Consider the following 15402-nt stretch of genomic DNA (forward strand, 5'->3'; position numbering starts at 1 on the left):
TTTGCTCATAGCTGGGACCGGAACATCTTATTAGTTGACCCAGCTAACCAACCAACATACATAATAGTAAACCGTTCCACATGCCAAACCACAAAAAAGTATAAGACTGAACAAAGCCATAACGTGATATCGGGCCGATAAAAAGGTGGACATTAGGCCCAAAATGTTTAGTATGTTATAAAAGAGGCCCATTTGACCATTTTCAATCAAAATTTCGTCAATGTTTCCAGTAACAAAGGGTTTAATCAGAAACCTGAGTCTCCTTCCTCTTCCTCTCTTTGCAGCAGCAATGGCTCCTCCTGCCGTCGTTAGGGTTTACTCTACTACTACTCCTCCTCCTCCCGCCTCTCCTTCAGAAGTTTCCGTCAAGAAAGTTGGAACTCACAACGGAAGCTTTCACTGCGACGAAGCTCTCGGTTGCTTCATGATCCGCCTCTCCCATAAGTTCTCCGGCGCCGACATCGTCCGTACCCGTGACCCTAAGGTGTAACACAAGCTGCCTTCTCGAGTTTCGATATTGATTTTCGAATAAATCCATATGCTTGTTTGCAGATATTGGGAGAACTTGATGCAGTGCTTGACGTTGGAGGTGTTTACGACCCCGACCGTGACCGCTATGATCATCACCAGAAGGGCTTCGAAGAGGTGTTTGGACATGGTTTCAACACCAAGCTCAGCAGTGCCGGTCTCGTTTACAAGGTTATTGCTTTGCTTTGCTCCCTCAGAAAGAAAGAAAGTCTGTCTGAATGTGATTGTTTTGGTTCAGCATTTTGGTAAAGAGATCATAGCTAAGGAACTAAACGTCGAACAAGATCACCCTGATGTCCTTCGCTTGTTTCTAGCTGTCTACAAGAGCTTCATGGAGGTATCATTCTTGCCTTTCTTTCTTCTCATGCATTAGCATTTTTTTGTTTAATGTTTCATCAACTTTTTTTTTTGACAGGCGATTGATGCGGTGGACAATGGGATTAATCGGTATGATACTGATCAGCCTCCAAGATATGTGAACAACACGCATTTGTCTTCGAGGGTTGGAAGGTTAAATCTTGATTGGGTAGACCCTGACCAGTCACAGGAGAAGGAGAATGAGGCTTTCCAGCTTGCCATGGCTCTTGCTGGCAAAGAGTTTCTCGAAGTAAGACTTTCTCTGTTCCAAGTGTCAGTCAGGTGGGTGGTTTCTCAAAGCTAACTTGTGTATTTTACTTTGCTTTGTAGAGTTTAAGATTTCATGCAAGGTCGTGGTTGCCGGCTCGTTCAATCGTGATGCAGTGTCTTGAAGAAAGATTCAAGACTGATCCAAGTGGCGAGATCATGGAACTTAAAAACTTCTGCCCTGTAAGTGCTTTCAAAGTCCATTCCCCTTTGTCAATGCTACTATTCTGATTTCTTAATATTAAAACTAACTCTCTGGGTTAATGGGTGGGCAGTGGAAGCTTCATTTGTTCGAGCTTGAGCAAGAGATGAAGATAGAACCACTCATCAAATACGTCATCTACCAGGTAACCTTGAAGCACAGTATTAAGATAGGCTTGCAGGATCTCAGATGTGAATGACGTATTCTCCTGAAGAAATTTGAATGTATTAGTGTGGTGAAAGGATAATTTGGTATTGAGAAGTAGTGCAAATGATGTGTAGGACGAGCGAGGAAAGCAGTGGAGAGTTCAAGCAGTGGCGGTTGCACCAGACAGGTTTGAGAACCGAAAGGCTCTTCCTGAGCAATGGAGAGGCCTTAGAGATGAGGAACTCTCTAAAGCTGCTGAGATCCCCGGTTGCGTTTTTGTCCACATGAGCGGCTTTATTGGCGGAAACCTGTCCTATGAAGGGGCTTTATCCATGGCCCGAACTGCTCTCACTCTCTAATTCAAAGCAGAGAGAGAGATTAACAATGCTTCATTATGTTGTACAATTTCTGTTTTCAGTTGAGTGACCGTTTCGTTATTTGTGTGCTTGGATGGAATCGTATCTTCAGTAGATTTTGATTTCTTCTTATTTCATTATTTGTAGAAATGAGTTAATGATGTGCAACTGCAACACAACATTAGTGAAACCAATGTCTTCATGAAATAAAATAATTCTACAAAATATTTAAAACTCTGACAAAATCACTATAAAGGTTAGATAAATTATTAGTGCGCGTTAGTATCTCTTCCAAGAATCGTATCTTCAGGATTATTTCGCCACTCTGAATAAGTTCAACGGATAATCCTTCCTATGTATAGACTAAGATATCAGCGGTAAAACAATTACTATCGTTGGGGATTAAGCAAACGATTTATTTAAGATATAAGGTCATAGTATGGGAGGATCTTTGGAGCCAACTAAACCAACACGTCATAGTGCTCCGGTGGTACATATGAGATTAATAGCTAAAGATTTTATCAAAGGAGATCTAAAGCAGTGGGATGTGTAGATGCTAGAAAAAAAATTTGTCCAAGAGGATATACTGCATATTCATAGTTTGGCCATAAGTTAAACCATGCAGTGCGAAACGGTTAAGAAGAGTGAATGTAACATTATAACATTTCAACAGTTGAAATTTAACCATTCAAAAATATAAATTCTGGTTAAGAAGAGAAGACATCACTAATTAACTAATTTATTAGGTTTTGATATTTTAAATCCATATCCATCTCAAAAAAGAGTGAATGAATTATCCAATTATGCGGACGAAACAAATGAATTAATAACAAACTGCATCTTTTTGATGTATACATATAGTGTATATGTATTAGATGAAAAGAAAAATTGGATTTAAAGTTTTATTAGAGAAGAAACCACAAAACTCCTAGCTTCTGATGATTTCTTGAGAGACCAAGATAACCATCTCATGTGTTAAGAATTTTGTTATGGGTGATATGATAAGTTCTTTAGTTGTGTTGCATGGACAGATGAAGAAGTATGAGCATGTATGTGTGCCAGAATGTTGATAAAAAAAACTGTATGCATAAGATTTACCGAAGGTTTGAATCTAAACTTTCAAAGATTTTCTAAACTGAAATATATATTATTAGTATTCAATTTTTCTTTATTTCGGGGGTGTTATTAAATCAGTTATTTAAAATCAATTATTAATGTTTTACAATCCAACAGATTTTTAAATTTTAAAATAGTTTAATTTGATGAGTTTTAAAATCTCTGCAGTATCCTTAGATTTTGATTTCAGTAATTTATTCATTAAATTCCACAATAAATGATTTGAAATCCATTTAAAATACAAAGAACTTTAAATTTTATAAAGTTGATTAACACTAGGTTTAAATCATGCAATGAATAACAATGGATTTAAAATAAGATTCATAGATATTTTATCCAATAATAATAGAATTTATAATAGAATTTAAAATCATTATTCAAATAGCGGTGGATTGTATTTAGATTTAAACTCCATTAATGATGTTTGTAATTGTTATATATAAAATTGTAAGAGAAAATGAAAGTGTAAATAAATTAAAAACAAATGTTTAAAATAAAATATCAATGAAAAACATGTAGAATACAATTGAACGCATTTCTAAACATTTCTATTTTATTTATTGTTAGAATCAAAATGAAAGACAATGAAAATAAATACGGATAGTTAGATAACTTATAATTTCTAAGAAAAAATAGCAAAAAGTTATAACTTTTAACTAAAGTTCAACTATCAAATACTTTAAATTTTTTATGAATATTTAAGATGTAATTTCATATTTTATATTTAAAAAAAAAACTGGTTAAGGTATGTCTATGTAAAGGGGAAGATGGATCAAGGCTAAGAGATGAGATCATTGTGGGATCATCATATCCAAAACATGTCGATCTTCTTCTTTTAAGAGTTCAGTGTGTTTAATTGTTAGAAATAATAGAAGTCGAATAACACTACTCCATGTTTGCTAAGTACAAAATACATCAAATCAAAATATCCAAACACCAATTGTAAATATATCATCATCACACCATTCATGGCCCCAAGAATAAGTGCCAAAATCAGGGCTTTGATGATCACAAACCTTTTTGCTTTTTCATAATCCATTTTCTCTTTGCGTTCTCAACAGCATCTTCCTTGAGTTTTAGCAGATCTTGGACGGACTGGTTATACTGTGACTCGATCATGTTCAGTTCTGTCTTGAGATCGTCTGGATACTCGTTGTCTGAAATGTAAAGGGTTGACATCATTGAGCAAGAATCAAGAAACGAGCTCATGGACTCTGCCTCCTGGCCAGCACTTCCGTTTGAGGAGAAGGGCAAGTAATAGTCAGTTGATATGCCAGACTTCATTGATTCTTCATCTTTCGAGTTCGCAGTTAGCTGATTTGCTGCTTCATGATGATCGTCACGGGCGGCTAGATGTGGAGAGGTTTGATTTGGATGCGAAGAGGAGGACCGCTCAGAGTGAAGTTGCATTATCAAGTCATCGATCATATCAGCTATCACTACAACCTCTTGGCTTGTTAGGTGCAGCTCCTCAACCATTTCCTCAGCTATTGCTGTTGCTGTGTCTGAATTCAGATAGAATGCAAAGTGTACGATTCTTCCTTTGCCTGTTTAAAACATTTCATTGATTTAGTAAAATGAAAATTCTATGAGAGGAAGGAACTTTAGATACGAACCAGATGAATCACCGATACGCAGAAGCATTGACGCCGTGGCATCATCGCTCCTCTCTCCTCTCAACCTGAACTCTTTATCCTCTGCAAACCTCTGAAGTTCAATGGTTTGGCACCAGGGGTACGATTCCTCGTTGTTGCTTTTCCGAGAGGAGGAGACTGAGACACTTTTATTCTCGTTATGATGATGATCCACATCCATGGGAAGATGTTCAGGCTGTGGTGGTTTAGAAGCAGTGCTTGATGAAGCAAGAAGAGGAGCAGAGTCCTTGCTTCCATCTCTGGCGAGGAAAGGGTCCATGGAGAGCTCGAGAGCCTTTGGTCTAGATTCGGCAGGAAGAAGACATTTCTCTATGAATTGCCTAACTTGAGGATCATCAACTCTGCTGAGAGATTGAGGCTTTATACCCTGCAAAATGCATATGTTTCAAAAGAGGAGGATGCAAAGCTTGATATGTAAAGAGACTTACCGAGGTAACCTTCTTGTAAATCTGAGCCTGGTTTCGACACTCGTTGTAAGGATATTCGCAGGTAACCATCTCCAACATACACATGCCAAAAGAGTAGATGTCGACAAGCTCAGTGTATTCCTCCTCATACAGCTCAGGGGCCATAAACTCAGGAGTACCAATGACGCTTCGAGCAGTGGGTTGCTGGAGGACAGTTGCAAGGCCGAGATCACCAATTTTGATCTCACCAGTGTTTCCATTAACGAATATGTTGTCACACTTGAGATCCCGGTGAATAACAGGAGGCTTCTGAGAATGCAAATAGATCAAGCCTTTAAGAATCTGCCTTGCCCAGTTCTTGATAGCCTTGGGATCAACCTTCCTATGCTTCTTACGGTACCTGCACAACCAAATGAGCATGAAGAATTGAGGAGATAGATAGAGAGAGATAAAGAGAAACTTACAGCCTGAGACTACCAGAGGTGAAAAGCTCAGTGATCATGTTAATAGTCTTGTTCTTCTCGTCGACCCAAGAGTTGAAGAGTTTGATGATGTTTTCGTGTTTAAGAGCTTTGAGGAGGTGAACCTCGGAATAGAGCCTTTCGAGCTGACCAGGCATCTGCATAACGTCTTCGATGCTGACTAGGTTCCAAGCTACCTCAATTCCATCTACTTCATCAAACGCCTTATATCTGATTTAATTTGGAAAAAAAAACAAAAACAATCAGAATAGAACTAGTTCAGCAGCAGAGCATGGAAAAATCAGAATCAGAAAACATACACAGTCTTGAAAGCGCCTCTCCCTAGCACATCATGATACTGAAATAAACAAACCAATTGATCAAATACATCTTATTATTCAAAGAAATTGCTCAAATAATTAATTAGGTTAGGGAAGCGTACCCTAATGTAACGGCCGGTGGGATCTTTGTCAGCGAAGTCAGCTTCTTCTTCCATACCCGAAGAAGATCCGAAAGCCATTTTTTATATTTATTGCACGCAAAGAAATAGAAGAAGAAGAAAGAGGAAAAGGAAACAGAGAGTTTTGTTTGTTTAAAAGAGAGAGAGAGATGATTGATTTGAGGGGGAGGAGGAGGAGGAGAAGGGTGCTATAAGAAGAAGCAAGCGAAACGACTACGATCGGAGAAGGCCTCATGAGCGAAGCAGTAGGAGTCAATTGAGGATCGAAACCGTGACCGGAAGCGGAGTCTGGCGGCGAACGGAATAATCCCCATCTTCCCCGATCTCTTCTTCGTGTCTTTTATTCGATCAACTTCCTCCATTGAATTGATCATCATCCACCATCTTTCCTTCTTTCTTTTTGTTTGTTTTTGGCTTTGGCTGCTGCTGCTGCTACACAAATCAATCAAATCAAATCCAGAGAAAGAATTGATTATTATTAATCAAATTTGGGGGTGGGGGAATGATGGGGGACTCGCGGCCATATCGGAAAGTCAAATGATCTGTCCTTCTCAAACAACATCTCTTCATCATTATCACCCCCACCCAACCTAATTATATATATATACTTCCACCCAGATTCTCTTCCTTTACGCTCTCTTTTACTATTTTATCCCTTTTTATTTTATTTTTTTTTATCTCAATTTAGCTCTCTTTTTTTTTTCTTTTAGCTTTTCTGTCTGTAGTTTTAATCATTTTTTATAAAGAAAAAAATATGAGTAGTTTCCTCTGTTCTAAAAATCAGCGGCCTAACTGTCTATGCGTCCGCCTGGACGCTATACGTCACTCTTCCGCCCGATTTATATTAAATCAGTTTAAAAAATTAGATATCCGATTGTTTCCGCCTAAACCGCTTAAATGACCGCCTAATCACCAAAATGACCGTCCGGCCGCCTAGGCGACCGTCTAATCTATTTTTTTTATTATTTTTATTTTTAATAATATTTTCATTTATTTATTTGATTTAAAATTTTATAAATATCTTTTATATTCGTAATTTTCATCAAAATTACGCTATATTAAGTTTATATATTCTATTTGTATGCTTTATACAATCCCAAACATAAATATGTATTAATGTTATACACAATTCAAAATTAACATATTTTGCTTTATAACATTGTAAACAATATAAAAATTTTGCCCCGTATAATTTATGATTAATCCCCGACTATTTAGGCGCTAGGCCCAACCAGAAACAAAGCATTTTCAAAACGTGATTTTTAAAAAATTTAAAAATAATACTTAAACTAATAATAAGAATAATTTAAAAGCAATATCCAAATGAATGAACAAAGAGTCCAACCAAATTTCATTAGCCAAATTTTATATCATCTCAAACAAACAGTATATAAAATATTATATAACTGATCTTATTTTGATTATATGGATTTAAATTATTTCACACTTGATCTCATTTAATAAATATTCAAATTAATATATATATATATCAAACTTAATATCGTTTAAATTAAACTATATACCATATAAAATATAAAAATATTTGAATTTAGAAATTAGCATTGATTTTTTTAAAATAATTATAAATTACTAAAACTATTAAAAGTCTCATACTTAAAATTTGTTATAATGATTTAAAAAATGTGTTATGAAAAATAAAAATGATCATAAAACCAAATGAATATGAAGCTTCATTTAATAAATAGTTATATTAAAAACATAATATAAAACTATTTTAATATCATTTAAAAATATAAATTAGATATAAAATAGATAAAGTGATTGTTTAGATTTATTTACTATAAAATGACTTTAAATCAATAACAATTGTTTAATTTATATGCCGAAGTCAATTTATTTATATACATAATATTTACTGATTTCTAAATTTTCAATGTATATTTATTATATTATTATTTCACAATATGTAAAATAACATAATAAATAATAAAACATAAAAATATTTGTATACACAATATTCATCTTTTTTTATCAAACATACAGTACTTATCATCTCAACCTAGTCTATTACTTATTTCTTTTCTTGGATATTTGGATAGGCCTATCAAGATGGCACGAGAAAAGCCCAAATAACACATTGAGTGGTAGTTTATTGGTGAGAAGTGAAGTTGAGGAGATGATTATCGTTGTTTATTTATTTAGACATTTAATAGGCTAAGGTCGGCGAACCACCTATCCCACCAAATCTTATTTAATTTTATGGGCTTGAAAGAGAAGTGTAATAAAAGGTGCCTAAAATTAAATCTAATTATTTTCTAAACTAAATTAAATTGAGCCTAAAACTTGTTAAACGACACGGAAACGATAGAGAGAGAGAGAGAGAGGAGAAAGGAGCCATTTGGGTTATTCCAATTCTCATCAACTCCTACGGTGAAAAAGGATGTACGTGAGGGCGCTTCCGACAACAGATGTGAACCGGAACACGGAGTGGTTCACGTATCCTGGCGTATGGACCACTTACATACTAATCCTCTTCTTCTCGTGGCTCCTCGTTCTCTCCGTCTTCCACTGCTCCCCTGGCATGGCCTGGACCATCGTCCACCTCGCCCATTTCACCGTACACTTCTTTTCATTCAATCTCGAGATCTGTCTCTCTCTCTTTTTAGATTAGATTCAATGAATCGTGTTATTTCTTTGTTGAATTCAAAAAAAAAAGGTGACGTATCATTCGTTCCACTGGAAGAAGGGAACACCGTTTGGGGATGATCAAGGGATCTACAACAGGTTGACTTGGTGGGAACAGATTGACAACGGCAAGCAGCTCACTCGCAACCGCAAGTTCCTCACCGTTGTTCCCATCGTCTTGTAAGCTCCCCCCCCACTCTCCTTTCAATCCTGACTCTGTTAAGTTGAGTTGCATACAGGAATGTGTTGTTTCACCCGCTTCATTAGCTTTAAAAAAAGAAAACTATTGCTTTGCATTATTATTCTTCTCCTAGATTAGATCCAGTGGAGAAGACTAGAGATGCTCTGTTTCTGTCTCTTTGGTAGTTTTTTCTTCTTATAGATACGTTAAACAATCTTGATCCTTGCCCCCATCTTGTGCTTTGTCTCCTCTTAGCAAGTTTCCAATTTTTGGAAAAAGTGATGCTTTCTTTCTTACTTCTTCTGATGCAGATATGCTTTGAGGGAGCTTTTAATTATTGTCTGTTAATTATACACAGGATTGCATTTGACATGAAAATTCTTTCCATATATACATCAGAGTCAGACTTTATTTTGATTTTCTGATTCTTTACTTGAGCTTCAAACATGTTTGCTTACCTGTCTTCGAATCCGTTCACTGATTCTCTATTATTGTTGGAATCTCTTTAGGTAATTGCACAAGAATAAACCTTTGATTTATATTATTTTCTTTCTTTTTGCATCCAATGGTTTCTCTTTTAATGTTCTTCAGGCATGAATGATATAAGAGATTGTCTGAAAGAAATCTGATGGATGCAGGTACTTGATTGCTTCTCACACAACAGACTATCAACATCCGATGCTCTTCCTCAACACATTGGCCGTCTTTGTAATGGTCGTTGCGAAATTCCCGCACATGCACAAGGTCCGGATTTTTGGAATCAATGGAGACCAATGAAGGAAGCCTTAACAAGACTAAGCCAAAAAAGGGTATGTGTATAATGCGAGACAAGTAGATTTTGGAAGCTTGGAATACAATTACAAAAGAAAAATGCCATTGTCACTCACATTTGATTCCGCATGTGTTACTCTCATCCCATGGCATCTATACTGTTTCTTTGGGGCTGCTTCTAATCAAATTTCTTTCTTTATTTTTTGGTTTCTCTGTTTCTTATTCGGTTTAGCGAGGAAATGTAGGATTTGGATGATTAGTTTGGGTAAGAAAGGGTCTTTGAAATGTATGCAACTCTTCGTCATTTTTTTTATATATAAAGATTATTCATTATTAATATTGGAATAGAGAGATTGTACAGTTTTTCGGTTCAAAGTGATGATATATCTCCCTCTTGTTTATCACTCTGGTGAAGCAACACAGAGAAGGAATGAAGAGCTTAATTACAAATACGGCCAATGGATGACCAAATATAGTTCTCCGAATACCATTTATCAAGTTATATTCGGTCGATCATTTCAGGTTCCAAGAGGAACCGTGATAATCGACTGATCATAATTTACATGGAAATATAAATACTCACGTGCGCTATCCCCTTTCATAAGGAAAACTGTATGGACACATAAAAGTTTCTCGAAATCAAACATAATGAGATTGAGAACACATCAAACTGGTTCCTAAAGATATAATACTATAAAAATAAAATAACTCCCATTTGAATGCTGACCAGTCTGCGGACTCCTCAATTATCTATGTTGCTCACGACTCCTATAATGTCTTCATCTATCACTCGGCATTATTTAATAATAAAACGATGACTAAATAGGAAAAAACACGACTGAGAGTAGGAATAGGCACGGAACAATTTTTCTTTTTGTTCGAATAATCCATTATTCGGGTCCAATTCAATTCGTAGTTAGTCGGATATTCGGTCCATGGATATAAATCGTACAAATGAAAAAACTTTTAAAAAGTCCAAAATAATATCAGTAATATTTTATCATAAAAATATTCTAAAACTTACACAAAATATAATATTTCTATAACTTATACATCCGTTCTTACAAATATTAATATGAATAATTTTTTTTGTTTTTAAATGGATACTGAATAGTAACATTTGTTTTATTTCATAAACTATATCTAGATTTTTGGTTTAAATCAAAATAGACAATGAATCAAATAAAAATGTACAGATATTTTTCAATCATAAATAAGAGAAAAATCAAAACTAAGAAATGAAGATGTCAATTTCAAAGCGAAGAGAAGAAAAGTAAAAGCACATACAATGAGCACAAGATTAATGAAATGAAAGTAGGATTAGAAAAAGCAAGTAAGTTGCACAAGTGCAGACGATGGAAGTTGACTTGTGATTTATTAGTTGCCGACGACTATTTCCAAAAATAATTATTTTCGAAAACAAATTAACAAAACAAAACAAAAAAAAAGAGAGAGAGAGAGAAGAAAAAGACAAAAAGGAACGGATCTTTGTTCCTTGTTTCCTTGTTTCTTCTTCGTATAATCGAAGAAAGCTCTGACATTTCCAAAAATCTCGCCTCTCCAAATTTCTTTCCTTTAAAAGTAAAATCAAAACCTTTTTTCTTTCAGTTTCTGTAGCGAGGAGATGTGAAGAGTCTTTACACTCAAAGAGCGTGAAACCTTGAATCGATGCAAAGGTTTCAAAGTCTTAACAACAACCAAACAAAAAAAGGTTTCAAAGTCTTAACAACAACCAAAAAAAAAACTCATTCCTTTCCATAATTAGAAAGTTTAGACTTTGATTCTCCAAAAGAGGTTTTTTAATTTGGTCGACATGTAAGTACCATCTCTCTCTCTCTCTCTCTTTGTGTTTTTTTCAGAGAACCGTTTCTAGATTTGCTGAATTTTGACTTTTTTTTTGGGAGGCAGAAGAAGAAGAAGCTGGTGGTGATGGAGAGTCAGGAAGAAGATGATTGGTTCTCAGATGCACGTGAAGAGGTATCCGATTACAACTCCCAAGTGGAAGAAGAAGAAGAAGAATTTGTTCAAGCAAGTGGCGATTTAGACCTCTGGACCATGAATCCCGACAGCGTTACTAACCGTCGTCACAAGTTTTTCCAATCTATGGGTTTCAGTTTCAAAAAGAGAGACCTCCTTCTTCCTTGTCCGGGAGACGACGACGTTATCGTTCCCGTCTCCCAACCATTGAACTCTGTCTCTGAGGAGGAGGAGAAGTTGTTGAGGAACGAATCTATCTCCTCTCAGTCCGATACATCCTCTGTTTCATCTTCTCGTTTCAGAGGAGGACGGTTTCTGGACCGGGCCAAGCACATTGATGATCGTATCTTCTTGACCAGAGACTGTTCCAGTAACAGCGAGGGATTGAGCGAGTCTGGTTCCAGTAGTAGTAGATCCGCAGATTTACAGAGCTCTCCGTCTAGTCGCTACGAGGATTCGCCTAAGAAGGGTGGCGCTGCTAAAGGGTGGTTGAAGAAGTTAGGTGTCTTGACTCATCTTCTTGACGTTGACGTTGACGGTGACAGTGATGGATCTTCTCTTGGATCATCGACTAGAAGACAACTAACTCGAGTCCAGTCTTTCAAGAAGCAGTTCAAGGAGCTCTCGTCTCTATGCGTAGGACAAGAGTTCTCAGCGCATGATGGATCCATTGTAGTCATGAAGTTTTCTCACGATGGCAACTACTTAGCCACCGCTGGTGAGGACTGCGTTGTGAGAGTGTGGACCATCGCGGAAGAAGAGAGGAGAGACAGTATGTTTGAAGTGGCTGACTCTGATTCCAGTTCAAACTGTGTTTACTTTGGGATGAATGACAAGTCGCAGATTGAGCCGTTAAGCATTGAGAACGAGAAACTCGAAAAGAGTAGAAGATTGTTGAGGAAGAAGTCAGAGTCGACATGCGCCGTGTTGCCTTCGAAGGTCTTTACTATATCTGAAACCCCTCAGCATGAGTTCCGGGGACATGGTGGTGAAGTCTTGGATCTTTCCTGGTCGGACAAAGGGGTAAAGTAAACTAATTCAATTTTCAGACAGATCCCTTTAATTTTTTTATAAGAACTAACAACTTGTGAATGTGCTTGCAGTTTCTACTATCATCATCAGTGGACGAGACTGTTCGTTTATGGCGAGTTGGCGCTTCTGATGAATGCCTCGGAGTTTTCTCTCATAAGAGTTTTGGTAAAGTTTCTTTCCTTATCTGTTTTGTCTTCTTGCTTATTTGGTACGTCTGTCTTTTAACTCTCTGTTTCTTTTTTCTCCTTACAGTGACTTGTGTGGCATTCAGTCCTGTGGATGACAATTACTTCATAAGCGGATCGACTGATGGGAAAGTCCGTATTTGGGATGTCTCTAGTGTCAGGGTTGTTGACTATACAGATGTAAAAGAGATTGTTACAGCTTTGTGCTACCGCCCTGATGCTAAAGGTGTAGTTGTAGGTTCCATGGCTGGAGATTGTCTCTTTTACCATACAATTGGTATTGTGTTTTCTTACCCAAGATCATCTATATATATATGTTTTTTTATTTATTTATGCATCATCTTTTTGAACATCTCTCTCTCTCTCCTCAGATAATCAGCTGGAACTGGATAGAGAGATCAGTTTACATGGGGGGATGAAGAAGAATAAGAAGAAGGTTCCTAGTAAAAGAATCACTGGTTTTCAGTTTTTCCCCGGTGATTCAGACAAATTAATGGTCACTTCTGCTGATTCTCAAATCCGAATTATCTGTGGAGTTGATACAGTCTGCAAGCTTAAGAAAGGTTTTAATCATATTTACTTTCTCTTCTGAGGTGAATGCTTTTGTGAATTTGTTTGAAACTGTATTTTTTTTTTTGCAGCTTCAAGTCTTAGGACAACACTGAGCCCAACCTCTGCTTTGTTCACATCGGATGGGAAACACATTGTGTCAACAATAGAGGACTCAGGCATTCATGTTTGGGACTACTCTCAACCCAACAAGAAAGCTGCTTCTCCTCCTCAGAAACCCAAAACTATCAGGTCTTATGAGGGATTTCTCTCAGACAACGTCTCTGTTGCCATACCTTGGCTAGGCCAGGGGAAAGAGGAGGATAGTGTCTGCAGTTTCATTGCTGATTTGGACAAAAAGTTTGCTCACTTGCCTTTGCCAGTGAGGGACTGTTTCTCTCAAGTGAAAGGAGCGACAACTTGGCCCGAAGAGAAGCTAGGAGTAGTAGCAGGTTCCGCTGCAGCAGCCATTTCCGCTACGGCCAGCAGCAGATCCAAGCTGAGGCTACTGAGGAGCGTCTGCCAGAACGTAAACAACACTTGTACGCCTCACCTGTGGGGGCTAGTGATTGTGACAGCAACTTGGGATGGTAGGATCAGAGTGTTCCATAACTACGGTTTACCAATTCGGGTCTGAAGCAGAGTGTATACATTTGCAAACTGTTAGTGTAGAATTATTTGATTTGATTTGATTTGATAGAGCTCACTTAAAGCCTTCAAAGAGCATGAGCTAAAGTGGGTCTCTTTGTATTTGGTTCTATATGTATAGGTGTGAGTGACACATTATTATTATCATTATTATTGTGTGTACACACTGGGAATTAATATACCACTCTTAACCGTGGTTTGAATTTGTCAATAACACATAAGATGTTACAAGAGACAGTAATGTGAGACCTCTCCCTGCTCTTCTTTTCTTTCTCCAATCCATGAATGAGTCCATGACATTGACTGTAAGACTTTTCTTCTCCTCTCTTTTTTTTTTTCTGTCAACAGTTTTCTACAATTTTAACTGAAAAAGAACGAAAAAGAATGTAGAATAGTTCATTGTGTGCATCAATAACCAACTCTGCATAAGTTGAGTTTAAAGTATTCAAGCAGACCAACACACTTAAAATTGCACAAAAAGCAATCCATTTAACATACAAAATAATTGTTTTTTTATAATATCATACTTTATTGATCATAATTGAGCGTTTACATAATCTTCACGAATAAGATTTGTTATTGTTAAAAGAACATAATTATGAAAAATAAAAGAAACTGTAGAAGAGCTTGTTTTTGCAAGCTTATCAGCCACCTTGTTTGCTTCTCTAGATACCCAACGAAACCGAATATCTTCAAATCTTCTAAACCACCAGATGATGTCTCTGATCCAGTTATAGCCTGAGAAATACAAAGCCTTATCTCTTAGTATCTGAAAGGCTTTCAAACAATCACTCTCCATAACAATTTTCCTATAACCCTTCATCCAACAATGTTGAAGTGCCATTAATATAGCATGCAATTCCGAATCTAAAGCATTTCCAACATTTCCACCCACCGCTTGTGCTGCACTTTTATAAACTCCATTATAATCTCTTATTATCCAACCAGAAGTTCCTTCCCGCTCTGAGCTTATGTAAGAGTCATCTACATTACATTTCATATATCCCGATGGTGGTAATATCCATCTTGTGGTAGTCACCAAATCCCTTCCATGGTGTGATCCTGATATGTTCATATGTTTTCTGTTCCTATACTTTTCCATTCATTTGCATCATTCTTCGCATATCCAAGAATCGTGTTTTTTTAATATATGACCGCTTGTACATAATTCTCTCTTTTGTTTTTCTTTTTGAAAAATAAATATCATTGGACTAGTAGCCAATGGAAGCGACGTTCCATTCTACTTTGAAAGTAGCTTGTTGATTTGAAACGATACATTAATCCTTTTCTCCAATGCAAACTGTAAAAACTTTCTTCCGATTAAACATAATTTATTCCTGACCAATCCTCGTAGTTTGCATTTTTCTTTTGTAAAAATTCTCGATGGATATAACTTACATCCATCGAAAATTTCACTAGGACATAACATATATATAAGAAACTTCAGTTAATATATA

General features: G+C 36.5%; 4 protein-coding genes across 8 annotated transcripts; 3 read left to right on the forward strand and 1 right to left on the reverse strand.

Moving 5' to 3' along the window:
- The first annotated feature begins 203 nt into the window (after positions 1-203).
- On the forward strand, positions 204-2018 carry LOC103850244 (UPF0160 protein). The gene is made up of 7 exons (XM_009126962.3): positions 204-484; positions 553-699; positions 767-865; positions 944-1135; positions 1216-1335; positions 1428-1499; positions 1636-2018. The coding sequence occupies exons 1-7, from the start codon at positions 221-223 to the stop codon at positions 1858-1860; spliced, it is 1119 nt and encodes a 372-aa protein (XP_009125210.2). The 5' UTR covers positions 204-220; the 3' UTR covers positions 1861-2018.
- A 1765-nt stretch (positions 2019-3783) lies between these two features.
- Positions 3784-6574, reverse strand: LOC103850245 (serine/threonine-protein kinase WNK8). Of its 2 annotated transcripts, XM_018656829.2 has the most exons (7): positions 6174-6574; positions 5939-5985; positions 5817-5854; positions 5500-5727; positions 5057-5435; positions 4590-4995; positions 3784-4520 (listed from the first exon to the last, which is right to left on the reverse strand). In XM_018656829.2, exons 1-7 carry the CDS (start codon positions 6331-6333, stop codon positions 3982-3984), a joined length of 1797 nt encoding a protein of 598 aa, XP_018512345.1. In that variant the 5' UTR covers positions 6334-6574; the 3' UTR covers positions 3784-3981. The 2 variants fall into 2 exon arrangements, with proteins under 2 accessions (XP_018512345.1, XP_009125211.1); XM_009126963.3 differs by having other exon boundaries at positions 3982-4520; positions 5939-6549.
- A 1650-nt stretch (positions 6575-8224) lies between these two features.
- LOC103850246 (ORM1-like protein 3) lies at positions 8225-9887 on the forward strand. Its single transcript, XM_009126964.3, has 3 exons — positions 8225-8534; positions 8634-8782; positions 9422-9887. Exons 1-3 carry the CDS (start codon positions 8358-8360, stop codon positions 9558-9560), a joined length of 465 nt encoding a protein of 154 aa, XP_009125212.1. The 5' UTR covers positions 8225-8357; the 3' UTR covers positions 9561-9887.
- A 265-nt stretch (positions 9888-10152) lies between these two features.
- LOC103850247 lies at positions 10153-14178 on the forward strand. Of its 4 annotated transcripts, none has more exons than XM_033274582.1 (7): positions 10153-11254; positions 11289-11369; positions 11466-12554; positions 12635-12728; positions 12816-13025; positions 13120-13311; positions 13390-14178. In XM_033274582.1, the coding sequence occupies exons 3-7, from the start codon at positions 11484-11486 to the stop codon at positions 13932-13934; spliced, it is 2112 nt and encodes a 703-aa protein (XP_033130473.1). In that variant the 5' UTR covers positions 10153-11254; positions 11289-11369; positions 11466-11483; the 3' UTR covers positions 13935-14178. The 4 variants fall into 4 exon arrangements, with proteins under 4 accessions (XP_033130473.1, XP_033130472.1, XP_009125213.1 ...); XM_033274581.1 differs by having other exon boundaries at positions 10153-11250; positions 11285-11369; positions 11469-12554; XM_009126965.3 differs by having other exon boundaries at positions 10153-11369; positions 11463-12554.
- Positions 14179-15402: the final 1224 nt, after the last annotated feature.

The sequence above is a fragment of the Brassica rapa genome, chromosome A07 (assembly GCF_000309985.2).
Source record: "Brassica rapa cultivar Chiifu-401-42 chromosome A07, CAAS_Brap_v3.01, whole genome shotgun sequence".
NCBI classification, from domain to species: domain Eukaryota; kingdom Viridiplantae; phylum Streptophyta; class Magnoliopsida; order Brassicales; family Brassicaceae; genus Brassica; species Brassica rapa.

Bases quoted from the DNA above. Each gene is read 5' to 3' on its own strand.
- LOC103850246 (XM_009126964.3), top strand. From the start codon at position 8,358: ATGTACGTGAGGGCGCTTCCGACAACAGATGTGAACCGGAACACGGAG. The intron at 8,535-8,633 runs GTACACTTCTTT...CAAAAAAAAAAG, and splicing joins TCCACCTCGCCCATTTCACC to GTGACGTATCATTCGTTCCA. The intron at 8,783-9,421 runs GTAAGCTCCCCC...TGATGGATGCAG, and splicing joins ACCGTTGTTCCCATCGTCTT to GTACTTGATTGCTTCTCACA.
- LOC103850247 (XM_009126965.3), top strand. From the start codon at position 11,484: ATGGAGAGTCAGGAAGAAGATGATTGGTTCTCAGATGCACGTGAAGAG. The intron at 12,555-12,634 runs GTAAAGTAAACT...ATGTGCTTGCAG, and splicing joins TTTCCTGGTCGGACAAAGGG to TTTCTACTATCATCATCAGT. The intron at 13,026-13,119 runs GTATTGTGTTTT...CTCTCTCCTCAG, and splicing joins TCTCTTTTACCATACAATTG to ATAATCAGCTGGAACTGGAT.
- LOC103850244 (XM_009126962.3), top strand. From the start codon at position 221: ATGTTTCCAGTAACAAAGGGTTTAATCAGAAACCTGAGTCTCCTTCCT. The intron at 1,136-1,215 runs GTAAGACTTTCT...TTTGCTTTGTAG, and splicing joins CTGGCAAAGAGTTTCTCGAA to AGTTTAAGATTTCATGCAAG. The intron at 1,500-1,635 runs GTAACCTTGAAG...AATGATGTGTAG, and splicing joins TCAAATACGTCATCTACCAG to GACGAGCGAGGAAAGCAGTG.
- LOC103850245 (XM_018656829.2), bottom strand. From the start codon at position 6,333: ATGATGATCAATTCAATGGAGGAAGTTGATCGAATAAAAGACACGAAG. The intron at 5,728-5,816 runs GTATGTTTTCTG...AAATTAAATCAG, and splicing joins AGAGGCGCTTTCAAGACTGT to ATATAAGGCGTTTGATGAAG. The intron at 4,521-4,589 runs GTTCGTATCTAA...TGTTTTAAACAG, and splicing joins GCGTATCGGTGATTCATCTG to GCAAAGGAAGAATCGTACAC.